Source organism: Apodemus sylvaticus, chromosome X (genome assembly GCF_947179515.1).
Source record: "Apodemus sylvaticus chromosome X, mApoSyl1.1, whole genome shotgun sequence".
Classification (NCBI taxonomy): Eukaryota; Metazoa; Chordata; class Mammalia; order Rodentia; family Muridae; genus Apodemus; species Apodemus sylvaticus.
Genome location: NC_067495.1, coordinates 149,226,989 through 149,244,108, shown reverse-complemented (window position 1 = coordinate 149,244,108; position 17,120 = coordinate 149,226,989). Strand labels below are relative to the sequence as shown.

Sequence of the window (17,120 nt, the reverse complement as noted above, 5' to 3'; positions counted from 1 at the left end):
GCAACATAATTAAAACTCTGGTTTTAATAAAGGGTTACACAGACAGTGTCCCCACCCAGCTCTGCTGACCAGTCCTGTCACTTTCTGAGGGCACTGAAGTACGTGGCATGGCAAGCATTATAATAGGTTGATCTCATTCATATTAGCATCTGTCTGTCTCCTTCATCAGATGAAGTCAATAGCTCTAGCCCAGGAAGTCCCAATAACCATTAGATCCAAAGGCCAGGTCTTTGGCCTCACAACATTGCATTGCATAATTACTCATTATATAATTATTTTAAATGTATATTAAGATAGTGATGGAGAACCTAGGTTCACCACACCTGTTACAAACAAGTCATCCCCATGGTTGTAGAGCCAGTCTCCTGCTTCTCTCTCATCTTGAGAAAGGTATAAAGGGACACAGGACAGCAATGGGGGCTCAGTACCTCAGGTCTTCCAGGTCTGGGGCCACCAGGTTGAGTCCTGCTCTAGGGGTTGTGATCTGCAGATGGACAATCTTCTCAGTTGTCAAGCTGTAGGCCAAAGGAGAGACTGGAGAATATGTGGGAGAGAAGCTTCTCCTTCCCCTCTGTGTCAGCATCCATGGGCACTCTCCTTCTGGGGCCTCCCTGCAGTGTGATAACCAGACCCATCTACCTCTCCCTTCTTGTCCTCGTCTTCTCTTTGTTCTTAAGCCTTCTTGGTACTGTCACTGTGGATCAATATCACCACTCTCCCACCCAGAGCTAACTCTATGCTACTCTCAGACACTGAAGGGGCTTCTAGGTGGACATTCTAGCAGATGTGCTTGGTAAGGGGAAGCTGCAAGATGCGTTTGAAGTGGAAGTAAGGGGTTTGACACAGTCAGTCTGACATTTTAGAAAGGCCACTCAAGTAGTAGCCTGAAAATAACAACCCTGCACAGTCACCCCACTGCTAGACCTTCCCTGGTTGTCAAACTAACTAGTCAGGCCAGTGAGAAGTCCTATTACCAGCTCATATTCTACAGCTGGTTTTTGACATGTACCTGGGTTCCTGGCTTCCAGAGGGGGAAGGCATATTCAACATGAACTCAATTAGAATGTCCTGAGATATTTGGGTCCTACCTCCATCCACACTGGCAAAGAAGGCATCTGTGAGAAGTGCTGAAGACAACAGGTGTATCTCCTAGGTAGGGTGAACTTAACCAAGTTATAGAACTACCAGCTGCAAGCTTAACAATGGGGTGTTACTGCTGCACTGTCCAGTCTCTCACAGCCCAAGGTGAGTGGCTGATTACCTGTTTAAGTCAGGATCGGGTCTTGCCAGAGCAGGTGGTTCCAGTATTTTCGCAGGAAGCACATCCTCATCTACCACATCAACCCTGTGGGCGGAATAATGTGGCACTTGTGGTCTTGTCAGTTACCTTGGTGCTTTCTGGCCCTTGAAGGACATGCTTTCACCAGTGTCCAGATGAATTGGGTTACTAAAGCCACTGGAATATTCCCTGAAACCCATGAATCGGACTTTGCTTAGAAGTGGGTTCTTAAGAGATGCAAAGAGGGTAAGCTATAGGTGGAAAGTCAACAAGGAACAGGCATTCCAAATGTTCCAAGCCCAAGGCCTAACCAGTGCAAAGGCCCAGGAGTGCTGTGTTGAATGACAAGAGCTGAATAAAATACAGTCAGCAGTGGGAGGTACGGGGTTGGCAGCACCCCCCCCCCCCCCACACACACACCATAGACAAAGTAACAGAGAATAGTGTGTTCTTAGCTGTGGCTACTACAGTAAGGTAGCACCAACTGAATGGCTTAAAACCCCAAAAGTGGAGGTCAGAAATCTGAAATTGAGGTGTTGGCAGGGTTGGCACAAATTGTATTTGCCTCACTCCAGTTTATGCCACTGCCTTCACTAATGTGGACTTTTCTTTGTGTCTGTGTCCATATTTCCTTGGTCTCAAAGGGACACTACCATTGGATTCAGGGCCTATCTTAATTTAGCATGACCTCATCTTCCCCTGTTTGCATCTCCACAGAAACACAGTTCCCAGGGAGTTTCTCTTAGTGGTTCTGGTCCTAGTTCTGGGTGAGAGGAGAGCATAAGGCAGGGCAAGAGCAATGACTCCTGCTATATTGGTTTCTTGGTGTCTACCAGCTCGTGGAAGGAGTGAGGATATCTACTGAGGTCCCTTCAGCCCTAAGCAAAAGCATTCTCTCAGCCAGGCTCCTAACTGCACAGAACTGGCTAAAAGGGACACATGTGTCACCAGTTACCCAGGTCTTCACCTGGCCTTCAGAAAGAGGCCTGAGTTAGTATCACATGACTCTGTTTGCTCAGAAAGAGCTTCCCTCCGATTCCCAGCATCCCCACTGACAGTAGGCTTGCTGTCTGGAGAGCACCTGGCTCCTGAGGGTTTCCTGACTTAGACTTACCTTTTTGCAATGAATGGCAAATGCAGTTCCTGGGTAGGACTGCTAGAGAGGAAGCAGAATAGGGGACATGTTAGAAAAATCTCAAGGGCGGGTGTCATCTTAGGCCCTCTCCCCAGAGGGTCCCAAACCTTTCCAATTCCCCAAACCTTTCTAATTCCCAGGACCTTACCTACTTTTAGTCTGTTTATCTTTCTAAGAAGTGCATCTGAGAGCCCTGGAGCTCAAGCTGGAATTCTCATGGAGGTACTCAACTCATTCTTTCACTAGTCAAAGGAAATCTGAAGCCCCAAGCAAAGAAGAAGGAGCCCAGAACATGGAGTCAGTAGTGGCCAAGGCAGGCTCAAGCCCATGGGGCCTCATTCCTGGACAACTCACCTAGTGGTCTTCTTAGCTGCTGAGAGGACATAAGAGTGCTCCCGTGGGGCTGTCTTCCTCAGAACACCAATTGCAGCCTGGGACCTGGAGTAGTATAAGGCGACACATTTGATAGGTGTCAGACTAGCCTCTCTGTCACTCTAGCCTGGATGTTCACTGGCTGACTCAGGAGTACACCATGGGGTTGATAAGGATAAACCAGGGTAGCACTGTTCTAAGAACTATTCAGAAGGACAACGGATACTAAGGGAAGGACCTTTACTTAGGGATCATGTAGCATGTGCCCAGCCCTGCCCAGCAATGCTGACATCTTCACATTGCTTCACTGACTCTTTCAACCCAGGCAAGTAGGTGCCGATATACTCATCACTGACTGAGTCTGGCCACTGCTCTGGTGATTTGACTAAATGAGCACACTTAAGCAGGTGACAGAACAGCATTCAGTTAGAGCCACCATCAGAGCTTCTTATTCATCTGTCTGCCCCTGCACTATACAGATTTCGGGCCTTGTGCAACTGTGGTCTTTTTGCACAGAACAGACAGCCTTCCAGGGCCTTTAGCAAGGGGTTGTCACTATGTTTCCTAAACCACATATAGGTTGGCAGTTGTTGGCCTTTAGCTGGGCTCCTTCATGTAAGCAAGGGGCATTTGAATCTCTGGATTCATTCCTGTACTCAAAGAACACTGCAGATGCCCCTCCACTAGGGCACTTTGCCCCACATATTTTTCAAGTTCCTTGGGACCTTTTGAATCCACACATGAGTCTTTTATTGTGGACCTGTATTTCCTAGATTCTATCCCTAGAAGGTTCTCAGAAGTGCCTCCTGAGCCTGCCCAGGACTGGTTCCTAGAATTCTGGAAAGACATAGGGTGTCCTCATGATTTATGTGTTATGCATTTTGCACTCTGGCTCATATGATTCCTTTCAGTAATCTGTGAAGACTCCAGCCTCTGCCCTGCCCATGGGTCTGCCCATAATGAACACCATCACCTCCGTTTCTGCTCATCTGGGGTGAATGGCACCTCCTCTTCCTCAGTCCCTGATATGGAGCTGCGCCTGACGTTGTATGGTGCTCTGTGGGGGAGAGATGCAGGGATGGGCCTTTTTCTTCCATGTCCCTCCTGTTCCCTGCTACAGGCTACCACCCTCAGCATCTTGACTTATTGCTATTGCAACATTTGAGCCTTAGTTCATGCCACTTGCTCTCAATTCAAAGCCAACACTTTTTTCTCATGTTTTTGGTCCCTCAACAGCCAATTGCAGTTTCACTACTTCCCTAGAAATACCTGCCAGCTGTGCCATGAAACAGGATGATGGGGGCAAGGAATAAGCTGTATAAAGATGTAGACTCCTGGGAAGTGCTGGCACAATCCAGACATCTGTCTAGAGCCCCCCTCCCAGTCTAGAGGCCCTTGGAAGGAACCTCAAGGGAAACTCAGCTTTAGATACAAAATACCCAAACCATGGTCTATGGGGACAGTGGCAACCTAAGAAATATCATGCCCCAAAGCATAGCTCAGTGCAGCCCAGCCCAGCCCAGCCCAGCCCAGCCCAGCCCAGCCCAAGAACCTGAGATCTGAGACCTGAATGGGGAAGGGAGCTCATCTAGGAAACCCAGAGAGTGAACAGCATCCCCCTTAGCTGTGGCTCATAGTCCACTGTCTAGACCCATATGCTCCTTCCAGAAGCTTCCAACCATCTTTGCTTTGCCTCCTATAAGAATTGTATTAGGCATGGCCATTCATTTTTCTAGAGTCTTGTCATCCTTTGCTCCAGACCACATCTAGAGTAGCAGGGGTCGTTAAGCCACTAGGAATAGCTCTCCCCAGGTTGTACTCAGAGGTAAATGTCCACCTGTCCTCAGCAGGTCCAGTATCTGGCATCATTGTATACTCACAGCTTCTTATAATCTTCCGTAGTCATCTTATAGCCAGACGACTGAAGAGGACGACCAGAATTAGCTGCTCCCAGCTGCCCAGAAGCACTAGAAGAGCAAGTCATTTCCATCTGCCCAACCACAGGTCCCCTCTTGCCTCTAGGTTTACAAACACATCCCAGGAGAGACAGGACAGAGGCCCCTGGGAGACTGTCTTCCTATTGGCCCTGCCAGGCATTCTGAACAGGGCAGACCCAACTGAATAGGAAAGAGCCCACTGGGCTTTCTTCCATATCTTCTCCAATAGGGCCCCAGTTTTGACTGGTATTAAGGTGCTTAGGTAACATGATGCCTTGGCGTACTGGAAAGGTGAGCTAAGTAAATGGCTCAATGCCCTCAGCAAGTACCTGCTGTGAGACCAAGAGGATGATGGGTAAGTAAAATGGAGATGTGGGGGCACAATCTACATCTCTGTCCAGAGCCCCTCTCCCTGGGTGAGAATCTCCCCCTCCCAGCCTCTGTCTCTGGACAGGACATTCCCTTACTGCTTTGTTAGCCCCCTCTCAGACTTGGCTCTGGACAAGGCTCTCCCAGCCTTCCTATTGACCATCTAGCCAGGATGTACCTTCTTGGAGCTCCGTTGGTCTTAGAGGGACGATGCTGGGAGTGAGAAGAGCTATCTATTGTTCGGGTGAACACTCCCCTATAAGAGACACCAGAAGGTATTGAGAAGTCTGGGTGTGTCCCTAGTGGTACAAGGATGCAGGTAGGGTCTGGAAGTCACTTACCGGATGATATAACCAGCTGGAGCCCTTGTGTTTGGAGACCTGCCAAGAGAAAAGGAGACATAAAGGGAATTGTGGCCTTACTATGGATTTCAGTCCACTTATTCCATCCTATTTCTAACTACAGCAGCTGCTAGGTGTCCTAATACAGTGGCCAGGTGCCCACTCTGCTCCACCTCTCTCTCTCTCTCTCTCTCTCTCTCTCTCTCTCTCTCTCTGTCTGTCTCAGTCTCTTCCAGGAACACTGCCATGGCTGACTCTTCCAAAGCCATGCTGAGCATAGCCTAACTTACAGTAGGTACCAGGCCAGACTTGCTTTATGGTTGAACATTTACTGCAGAGTTCCAGATGTTTCTGATCTGACAGGCACCAGAGCACTTGGTGCAAACAGAGATTTGTCTGTTCTCTCCTGGATCAGACTGAAAGTTCTTTGGTCAGAGCCAAGGCTGACCTCAACCTGGGGCTGTGTTGATGGAAAGTAAAACCCTATGACCTTCCTGTCCTACTCCTCTAGAGTATTTCCTTCTCTGGCCCTTGGGAAACTCACTTCAAGTGGCAATGACAGATGGGGTTCAGAAGACTTGGGAGCACTAAGGGAAGCACACTAGAAATAGTGAGAGAGGGGGAAATTTCAGGCTTAAGGTCGGCAATGAAGGCCCCTCCAAAGATCTGGCCAGATGACAAGGGCTTAGCCAAGAATTGTTCTATTCAGCATATGAGTGCTCTGGGCTGGCACAGTGGTGTAGGTCTAAGGTACCACAGAACTCTACCATTCACTCCTATCCACCTTGTTCTTAGCAGATTCTTGGAGATGGCCAAGTTGCAGAAACATTAAAAGGGAAGTTCAGAGAACATTACCAATGACTCATTAAAGGTCCTCCATGCCTTTTTCAATTCATGCTCCCTTTGTGTTTCGTCTGTGAGATGTACACCTCTTTGCAGAAGAGTTCCTGGGGTCCACTTAAAAGTCAGCTAGGTAACACCTCTTACCTGACATTTGATTCGTCTCTGACAGATGAGAAGGATGTAGCTCGGTTTTGACTTGAGAGTGGCTCTCTGCAGAAAGACAGGCCCTGAAGATAGTGGCTCCCATGCTCCTCACCACCTCTTAACCCCTGGGGCTCTATAATAAAGTTAGCCTGATGTGTACCACCATTACACCTCACCTTCCCCTTTCCTGACCCACTTTACAGATAGGTATGTGACTACACATGCCTCTTAGCACATAGGATTGTGATATTTGCGGCTGTGTTCAGGTTTTGAAGTTTTAATGTTACCTGGCAGTGGACACACAGCCTGACCGAGCTCTAAATGGTGGGATGTCCTTGGCATCCCTAGGAAGGGCTGGGTCATATGTCCCCACTATTGCTGCCTTCCCCTCTGCCCTTCTGTCCTGGACTTACATGGTATGGTCCTCAGAGTCATCATGCTTGGTGATCCAGCTCTGGTCACCCTTCAGTGTAGTCCGTACTTTCATCTGTTTTAGGATATTATTGCGCTCCTCTTCACCAGATGGTACAGGTTTCCCTGGCAGGGGCAATGCTAAAAGCCTTAAACAGGGAACTACAGCCCCTAGTCCCAGGACCCTTGCCAGCCCACCCATTATGAAGTCATCCATTAGCTGCATGGACAGTGTTCATAGCCCTCTAGGGGTTTGCCTAGGATAATCCAGGCAGACATGATACCCAGGCTCACCTTTCCCAATACCTCCTAACGAAGAAATACTCATGATGTTTATCTTTCAGTTCTGTAATTAGTGGATTCAGTGGGCTCCTGGGAACAAAGACAAACACAGATCTCTCAATACATGAATTGTAATGGCTTGTGGGTCACCATTATAGTTTGGATGTGGCTTGTCCCCTAAAAGCACTTGTGTTGGAAGTTTGGTCCCAATATGGCAGTATTACGAGGGATCACTTAAGTGAAATTTTGAGGAATGACTCAATCAGAGCTGGTCATGGTAACACCCTTATGTTCTAGCACTGGGAAGGCAAAGATAAAAGGATCCCCAAGGCAGTCTAGAAGACCCTGTCTCAGCAAGTAAGGCAACCAGTGATAGAGACACCTGATACTGACCTCTGACTTCAACATGTGTATATGAACATGTACACACATGTGCATCCATACTCAGCCCCTTCACCCACACATCCACACCCATTCCCATCCCCACCCCATCACACAAAATAAGATTGGATGAGATAATTGGGAGATGGAGTTATGTATGATGGAATTAATATCTTGAGAGAAAATGGTTAGTTCTCATGAGTGTTTTCTATCAAAAGGCAAGTCTGGCTCAGTTCTGGTTTCTATCGAGCTTTCCATCTCACAGACTCAGGTTCTCCTGCCTGCCACTGTAATGCCACCAGCCATGAGATCCTTACCTGAATCAAGCTGCTGCTGCTGCTGCTACACCTTTGAGTCTCCAGAAGTAAATGAATATATTTTCTCCAGCCTAGCACCTAGTCTCAGGTATGACATCATAATAGAGAAATGAACCTGGTATGATCGTAGCACACACACCAAGATCATGCAGGTTTCCTTTCAGGTATCAGGGGTGATAAGAAGCGGTGGAATTCACAATGCATGAGACAGGCCAAGGACTAAGCCGACATTCCACTGTGGTGCTACACCTACCTGTATAGCCATGGCTGCTCACCCGGAGAATACGGAAACATGTGGGCAGTCAAGAACTGTCTGTTCTAGTCAGTTATTAAGGGAAGACCACAGAGAGTGCTGATGGAAAAACTCTGGGGAAGGGAGCTGGAGGTAATAAGGAAGTTCCAACAGCGTCATGGAGACTAGTATGGCACAGAGCCAGACAGTAGGATTGAAGCACATCTCTCTGGGCTGCCTCAGTTTTATCACCTGTAAGATGAAAGTGAAATGATCTACATTTCTAGAGTGCTGTAAAGTCAGGAATATCATTGGCAGCTGGACATAATCCGAGTTGTAGTGATTTTAAATCTGTTTGCTGGAGGAAAGACAGCCAGTGTTCTCTAATCAGTACAGGACAAAGTATGTATTTGTAGCCTTATTTGAGGTTGACTCCTCATCCTGTTTCCTCACAAGGACCCAATGCTAAGGAGTGGCCTCGGCATCAGATGAGGAGACTGATGAGAGCCAACAGGTTCCTCATAGTCTGTTCTCCAGGCTGAGAGACCCAAAGCTGAAGAAGAGGAAAGGCCTAGGCTGTCGGTTTGGATATGGCCCTTAATAACTACACGGGATCCTTTGGACATAAAGAGAGCCTGGGAAGTTCAGAGGTGTGGATAGGACAGAAAGTAAGTCCCTGGCAGAGCTAAGACAGAAAGGTCTTTCTCCCTGGGGTCTGCCACCCCCTGGGTCCTTCCAGGGCTAGGCTTTGACCAGTTCAGTAATGGTTCCAGCTGGCAGGACCTGGATATGTTTCTGTGGAAGTTGGGGGCACACAAAAGAAGGAAGGGAAGGAGGCCAAGCCCAAACTAAATTAGCCACATCAGCAAGAGCCTGTTTTCCCATAAACTGTATCAAGTGAGCAGTCCAGGCAGGCTGGACCTTCTACATGCCAGGAATGGAACCTCATCATGGCGCTGAAGCTGCCACATCAGTGTTCAGTTGCTCTTATGGTTGCATAAATCCAACTGCATCCTGGCAGACATGTGTAGTGGCCACATGAACCAGAATGCATAGTATAGTCATTGCCTGTATGCAGCCCGTGAAAGCCTGAGCCTTCAGTCTCTAGGTCTTTTCATGCTATCAAATGTGAAAACCTTGGACAGTCCCTCTCTTCTTTGCATGAAAGCAAATGTGCCCCTGCCTGTTGGCCCCTCAAATTGTACTACGCCTTTTTTTCTGTCTTATTTTCTGTAAGGCACCTCAGGGACATACTCCTTTCCAAGACCCCAGGGACTGTGGCCACTGATTTCCACAAAGGAATTGGGCAAACAGGTGAAGTTCATCCCCACTATAGCAGCCATATCCATGCTAGCATCAAACCCAGAACTTGTCAGTTTTCCCCTTGATAAATCTGATAGCCATGTTGTCTAGAAGTTTCTTAACATATTAGAACCACTTCTCAAATTAAGTCACTCCCCAAGCAAAGAACTGGGGCTGGTGTTTCCTTGTAACCAGCTTTCCCTCAGATCTGACTACATCTCAGAAATCCAATTCCCCTTCTAATAACAGTAAACCTGAGAGGGCCTAGGAATGTAGTGCAGTTGGATCAGTACTTGTTGAGCATCTGCAAGGCCCTGGGTTCCATTCTCACCACTATGTAAATTCCTGTATTCTTAGCACAGGGGAGGTGGTGGCAGTAGGATCAGAAGTGCAAGGTCATCTTTGGCAACGCAGCAAGTTCAAGTCCAGCCTGGGTTATTTGAGATTCTCTATTGAGAAACAACAAAGAAAAAGACCACTGCTGAAATAGAATGAAGACTAGGGCAGCTCACGGGAAGAGCAAGGCTAAGATACCCCAGATTTGCTCATAGTCTTAGAAACTGAAGTTGGTACTAGATGTTAATAGAGATTAACTGGGAGTGAGAAAGAAGCAAAGCCTTTAACATTATATTGTTTTCATTCATTCATTCATTCATTCTCCCAGGCTGGCATCCATCCATCCATCCATCCATCCATCCATCCATCCATCCATTTTCCCAGGCTTGTGGCCTTAACTCACTATTTAGCCAAGTATGACAGCTTTTTTTCTGTCCACTTGCCTACATTTCCCAAGAGCTTCAATGTAGACAAGCACTCCACCAACTAAGAAAAAAATCAATAATTATTTTAGTGCAGTGAGACAATGAGAGGCTGCTTAAGGAGATAGGTGATGGGGTTTGTTTCCATGTTTGTGTGCTAGGCACTGGTCTGAGTGCAAATAAGAGTGCAAGAGGTAGGAGGGAGAAGAGCTTCATTCCTAAAGACAAACTGTGATACTTCATGCCTAGGAGCGGAGAGGAAGCCCAACTCCACTTCTCCAAGCATGCAGACCCTTTACAGGGACTAATCTCTGGCTTTGTCAACAGGGGCCCTGAGAGCAGCCAGGTTTACAAATCATACTACAGTTCTGTTTCCTAGTACAGAGTCCATATTTCAGCCCTGGATGGACTCTCTAGCTATGAAAAAACTAGCAGGATAGAGGAAGAGCATGTGACCCAGTGGCTAAATGCAGATGGATCAAGTGACATCTATATGAATCCAATTAAGGCTGGTATTCCCACAGTAGGTGCCCAATGTCAGCCTGACATGGGGACATCTTATAGAAAAGATTTGCCTACAAACATTTTTGTGTTGTTTGGAGGCAAAGGCTCCACCTGCTCTCACAGAGGGAGACGCTTGGTCATAAGGATAGCAGTAAAGTAGTGCTAAGCTCCAGTCTCCCAGAAACTTGCTGTCAAAGATGGATGAAAGCAGCCAATGCTAATCTCTTAGATGGGCACTGCTTGGAGTCAGGAGCAGTCTTAGAGATTCAGTTGGTCTGTGGGAAGAATAATGCATCCTCAAACTACCTCAATCACCCTGGGTAAACCCTCCTCCCCACATAGCACCTTGCTCTCTCCCCACCATGTATGGGTGCAGGACCAAACTTGAAAAAAATCAAAATCTGCAAGGGAAACAGACCCCTGATGCTATAGCTGTCCTCTATGGCTGCCCTGCAAGAGCTTGGTTTGGGCTCTACAGTTCTGAGTATCTAAACTTCCTGAGTCCCAGAGCTGGCCTAGTCAGATTAAGGAGCTCCTTGGCCAGAGTACTTCCACCCGTCCCTTCTCGCCCAATCCAACCTATGCCAACAGACAAAGGATGGCCTTAGGGAAGCCATGTTCTCAAAATGCACCTGAAATCTTGTATATTTTTCCCCCCTGGGGAAAGCAGAGGCTTTAGAGCAGCTTCTCTTCTCATCAATGGAGCCCAAGACTCCAAGCTTGCTGCTTTGTATGTGGTAGAAGGCCAGCATGTTATTGAAAATCTTGGCTGTGGCAGTCTCCCTCTAGAGGCTGCAGAGGGAAGTGCAAGGATTCGCAGGTATACTTGACAGGAGTATGAGGGGCTAAGAAATGCTAAAATTCAGGAAACACGACCTCAACACCCCTCCCCCACCACACACACACATTCAGCATACTTAGCTGTGCTTGTCCAATCCCTTCTCAAGGAATGCACTTGGCCCACAAACTGGACCTAGGCTGACCTAAACTACCACTCAAGCTGCCAACTTCATTTTCCAGGCCAAAAGGACTGGAATGATGAAATGTTCCATCTGTGAAAGAGGTTTTCCATGGCCAGGTTTTGTAACCCTGGGCATTCAGATTCCCACTGTCCTGCACTGGAGTCTCAGCATCAGTCAGCAAATGGATTGCTTTCCAACTGTAAGGAGCTAGCAGAGACACTACTGTCGCTGGTCCACGAGGTGCGGAGATCTAGTTGCAAGTGATTTAGAGACCTTAGACAGAGTTGGCTCTGACAGAGCAAAGGCTGAGCAACAGCTGGCTCTACTCTGAGCTCCTGAGTCTGCTGCTCAGTTTACAGGTCCCAGGAATTGAAGGCTGGGCCCCTCTGGCAGGAGTGTGGCCTGTCTGCAATGCTGGAGCTCCAGCCTGCAAGCCAACAAGGCAGCAGGAAGGAGGTATACTATGTGGAAAAAAAAGTTGGAAGAGACTTGGGTTGCAGAGGGAAAAATGTAATATGGAAAAAAGCAAGCATGGTGGGAGGGGTAGTATTTGTAAATGTGCTTTACAGGTAAATGGCTTCTGCATGAAAGTCTGGAATTTCACCTCCCATCATCCCATCCCCAAACCCCAGATTCTAGACTTCTTGACATCTATGCTAGAGGAATCCTGGGAGGAAGATATCTGAGGCAGGCCAGGTCCTTTTCAATGGGGTAGGGAGCTGAAACCCCAAGGAGGAAGGGGTACTCTTAGCTGTCTGCCATTCCTAAAACCCTAGAATCCCCCGATTATCATGTATCCATTTTTTGGCTCTCAGAGGGATGTATTAAAAAATGTTTGAAGATGCTGGACAAATCCAGGGGTGCCTACAGGACCACTAACGGTGGTGGGGAAGGGCTCTTAGAGATGCCTTTGAGGTATCTGGGTGAGGTAGCCTGCTGAGGATAGTGGAAACCATCTTATTTCCCATATGAGCTATTTTTATTGTTACTATTGTTACCTCTGCAGCTATCCTGCAAGAAAGGGCACAGAGGAACTCCACAGTCCTAGGCACCACTCTCATATCTTTACATCACAATGGTTATTTCTACAACCTGAAATCCAAGGTCTCAAGCCAGCCCTACCTACTCTCTCAGAGATGCTATCTCCATCTGCACATGGACATGTCACGAGGTCAAAGGGGCCGGGGATCCTGGAACCAACATCCCTCCATCCTTCATGAGTATCCCTAGTCCTCACAGCTGCCACCTGCTCGTCCTTTTCCAGAGCACACATGATGAAAGGAACTCAGCCCCACTTGTTCCTAACTTTGGCCAAAATGCTTTTCTCCATCTTGAAAGTGATCCTCTACTGAGGATGAAAAAAGAACTACCCACCAGGCCCTCTAGCACCCAAAAATGTTTCTATTTACAGCCTTCTCCCCACCAAGCCCTCTATACTCTCTCTTTTACTTTCTTGTCCATCTCAAGCCCAAAGTCTCCTTCACTTCACCCTTGATTCTACAACTATGTCCCATTTGGGGATAAGCCAGGAGAGGAGAATGCATTTGCCCAAGGTCACATTTTCTTTTCTGCAGCAAGCGCCTATAGAAAGGTACTGATCAGGCTAGGTACTGGGGAGATAGACAAGAGTCAGAGGAAGACAGACAGGCCCCGTGGGCTCTGCCAGAGTGCTGCATTTCCCAAGTGGGCACCCTTGGATCAGGTCCTAAACTATAAAAGAATGAGTAGGAGCTGAGTGTGTGCATGATCAGAAATGGTGAAGCAAGGTCTGCCTTTTGGGTTTTGTGGGTTTTTTCTCTCTTTATAGGCTAAACCAGGCAATGCCTGGTGTCAGCATTTTCAACCTGAATCCCCATTCGTGTGACTGGAATCCTGGTGCCTCCTCTCTCCATAGCAACCTTCTGCCACATCAAGCTCTCTGGGAAAGTGACTTAGTCATCAGAAAGTAGTATTCTGAGCCAACCACCACAGGGATCAGCCCAAGGGGGCTGAACCTCATGCCTGGGGTGTGCCCACAGATGAAACTAAAGACAGGGACCACCAACAGCTACCACCAGTAGCTTGGGTTTGCTCACCACTGGCCCCAGGGGCCAAGGCTTCTCTGACTCTTGGGTGTGTCTCCAGCACTCCACAGCCTCCTCAGGCCACCAGCAGTAACCTCAAGGGCAGCTGTGCAAGAAGAGTGGCTACAAAGCAGGCATTAACAAGTAGGTAAAAAACTGCTGTATGTACTCCTCAAATTCCCAGCTTGCCGTCAAAACTTGCCCACAGGAAAAGACCAGAGAGTGTTTCTGAGAGCAGCCCTTTAGTTTTTTCAGCAGATACATTCCCCAGGGACATCTGCTTAAGCTGTAGATTCCTTCCACTCTCCTCACCTCTGAGTTTGAGTTTGCACATCAGCCCTGGAGAACAACACGCACAGCGCCTCTAGGTCTTGCATTTTCCAGCTTCTTTTCTACCCAGACCCCCCCTTCCCTGCCCACACCCTCTTGCTTTGATCATTCTAGCAGGGGCAGTGAGCTGAAAGACCTGCCAAATGTTTCCACGTGGATCCACAGGAGAGGGTAAAGGGCCTCCATTCTGAGTCTCAGTTTGTCTTTGGGAAAAATCATGGAGAACCAGCTGATATTAGGGCTAGGGCAGTATGCTAAGGGGACTGACAGCAAATCAGATGGACTAACTATCCAACATATCACCTGTAGCAGGGTGTATGATCAGTAAAGACAGTGACCACACTGAGTTCAAAGACCAGCTCAGCAACCATCTACTTGGACAGACCTGAACATACCACCCAACCTCTTATGGCTTTGATTTCCCACCTTGTATTTAAGCAGCTTGATACAAGGAGAGTGTTTAACTTAGGATGGTATTTTCCTCCTCAACTGTCATGGGAGCAAGAGGTGAAGTGGGGCCTACTTTTGGAGAAAGAAGCCAGACAAGTTGTCTGCACCCAGGCCCAGTACCAACCATGGGTGCCCAAAGTCTGTAGTGTAATAGAAGTTTCTCCAAGCACCACATCCCTAAAGAGTAGCTCCCCCAGACCATGAGTAATGATCCTGTTCCATGTCACTATAGGGCTGGCAATGACGGAGGCCTCAGGGTTTGGCAAGCAGAAAGAAAATCAGTGTTATGTGTGACCAGCATGATATAGGCTATGACTTGAGGCAACATCTAAACTAAAGGGATCAGTCACATATGGGGTCTTCAATGAGAAGGGAGAAAGGCAGGCTTCTGTCTTTCATCAAACAGAATTCTACATCAAAGCCAGAATTGGGGGTGTTTTTTTGGCACACAGCTGAAGACAATTCAGGGAACATGTGCCAATGCCCGCCTTAGCCAGGTCTCGAGGACTAGGAAACCAGAGTCCCTGCCCTATCAGGCCTTAGAAGGCCTGAGGCAGTTTGAGGAAGGACTTTGCTACATTCTAGTTGTTCCTGGGACCACTACTCTCAAGTTGGGAGGGTTTGTCCTGTTATGATCCAGATGGCAGCTCCTTCTGGAATAGCCTATCTCTCTAGAAACTTCTTGGTAAAATGTATGGCTGATTTCTCTCCTATCCCTCTTGACTTGCTCAACTTTCAAAGTTTCCCTCCTCCAGGGAGCCTTCCTAGTCTTTCCAGCTTGGGTTACATCCCTGATCCAGGTTATTAATGCCTTTTGCTCTCAAAGCTTCAGCACCCTCTATGGTCATGAGCCATGTTTGTCACTGTCTCATGAGTGCCCAGAGGAGGAAAATGAACAGATTTTGAGCATCTGTTGTATGCTTGGCTTTGACCTAGGCACCTGCCATCAGTTCTGCTCCACTGAGTGCGAGCAGGTCAGTTGGGATCGTTCTGCTCCTTCCAGTCTTATAGTGAGTGGGCTGAGGGTGGTGAACAGCACATTCTATAAAGCCCTCCAGCAAGTTGTACTTGGTGTGTGCACCTGTGCCCTGGAGACTTGTTGGCACCCAAGCTGGCACTGTTTGTGCAGAAGAGCCAGTTGAGGTCGTGGGAAGATAAGAACTTCATAAACCTCCTACTGCAGCTCTCCGATTCAGAGCCCCTCACCACTATTGAGGTTTATCAGCCTGTGGAAAGCCTGCCCCAGTCTAAGCAGGATGACTAGAAATCCAAAGAACCATGAAATCAAGACATGACCAAGAGCAGGTGTCACCACCTGCCTTAATGTCAATACTCAGTACAAATGGCTTGTGGAGAACCCAATTCCCAACACACTTTATAGACTTGGAGGGGAAGGTGGGTCTGGTAGGCTTCTCCTTTTCATCAGTGGCACTGCCAGGTGCCACAGTGCAGAAGGAAGTGGCAGAGTCGACAGGAGGGTCTGAGTTTTCAGCCTTTCTCAGAGGCCAAGTTATCACTAAGCAGTTCCAAAGAGGATGAGGCTCTTGGCTCCCCCTACCCCCACACAAACAATCCAGTCACAGAGACTGTGCAGGGCAGATCCTGCTGATAACACCAAAGTGACACTTGATTCGGCGCCTTCCGTCTGAGTATGAACAGCTCCCTCCCAGCCCTGAGGTCACCCAGTGCTCGATACACGTCTATCACAAAGCACCATCAAGTCCCACTGCTCAGGCCAGTGAGGGGATTCTTGAGTAAGCTTGCCTCTGTATCTCAGTTTTCTCATCTACAAAATGGGCACATTTTACTAAGGATGTGGGATTCTGTGATGCCTGCAACAGACCAACTCTATGATCACCCTGCCCCCTCCCCGCTGGCAGTCTACTAACAATTGGTCTCATCCGCAAATGTGTAGGTCAGAGGGACTAGGCCAGCCAGAGAGCCACCTGCTTTTGTTGGTCACTCTGAGAAACATTGCCTGTTTCTTCACTCGCGGTGAAAAGCAGAAACCGAGGGTACTACCTCCCTGACGGGAATCCCAAGAGGGATGCTTGGAGCGAGTATGAATTATTGGTAGGGAAACTGAGGCCCTGGTTTGTGTCCAGAAGGACACAAACTGGGTGCTCCTTGTTGCCTCCCGATGGTCCTGCCACTTCTTTAGGACGGCGACTAAACAACCCTACCTGGTACAGGTGCCCAGCTTGTGTGATGGACAGAGGGTCGGGCAGGCGTGGTGCGCGGGCTCCCTCGGGTGGGCAGCGCTGGACCCAGCCGGGCCGCGTCAGCGGGCGCAGGGAGCGGGGGCGCAGCGGGAAGCGCGCGGGGGAAAAGAGGAGACACCGACTGGGCTCCGCCCGCCCGAGAACAAACAGGTTTTCTCCGGCTGCCCGGAGCCTCGCCCCTCGCCCCTCCCCTTGACCGGCCCCCTTCCTCTGCCCTCTCCTGGGGTAGGTAGATGCGCCTGGCACATTCCGCACATTCTCCCGCCAGTGTCCTCGGTCCTCCCACCCCTTCCCTGCTCCGCCCTATGGAGCTGCTGGAGAAATCAAGGCTGGGCTCCCCTCACCCGGCTCAGAGCGAGCGCCAAAAAGTTTTGCCGCCATGGAAAACTTCCAGGCTAATTCCTCTGGGCTCCCAGCCCTGGGGCCAGGAGGACTCCACCAAGTGAAGGGCCGCCGCTGACTATTGGCGTCCCTGCCTGCGCCTGG

The 17,120-nt window shown here is 48.7% G+C and overlaps 1 protein-coding gene across 2 annotated transcripts in view; it reads right to left on the bottom strand.

Moving 5' to 3' along the window:
- Positions 1–16,745, bottom strand: part of Znf185 (zinc finger protein 185 with LIM domain) — a 47,958-nt gene extending 31,213 nt beyond the window's left edge. The window contains exons 1-12 of one of the 2 annotated variants that reach the window (XM_052171590.1): positions 16,596–16,745; positions 7,126–7,203; positions 6,834–6,957; positions 6,421–6,486; positions 5,434–5,472; positions 5,271–5,348; positions 4,667–4,753; positions 3,760–3,843; positions 2,769–2,852; positions 2,394–2,435; positions 1,262–1,345; positions 429–515 (exon numbers count right to left, since the gene is read on the bottom strand). In XM_052171590.1, the coding sequence (XP_052027550.1) occupies positions 429–515; positions 1,262–1,345; positions 2,394–2,435; positions 2,769–2,852; positions 3,760–3,843; positions 4,667–4,753; positions 5,271–5,348; positions 5,434–5,472; positions 6,421–6,486; positions 6,834–6,957; positions 7,126–7,159 (809 nt within the window). In that variant the 5' untranslated portion in view covers positions 7,160–7,203; positions 16,596–16,745. The remainder of the gene's footprint in view (positions 1–428; positions 516–1,261; positions 1,346–2,393; positions 2,436–2,768; positions 2,853–3,759; positions 3,844–4,666; positions 4,754–5,270; positions 5,349–5,433; positions 5,473–6,420; positions 6,487–6,833; positions 6,958–7,125; positions 7,204–16,595) is intronic. The other variant, XM_052171591.1, reaches the window with a different exon arrangement.
- Positions 16,746–17,120: the final 375 nt, after the last annotated feature.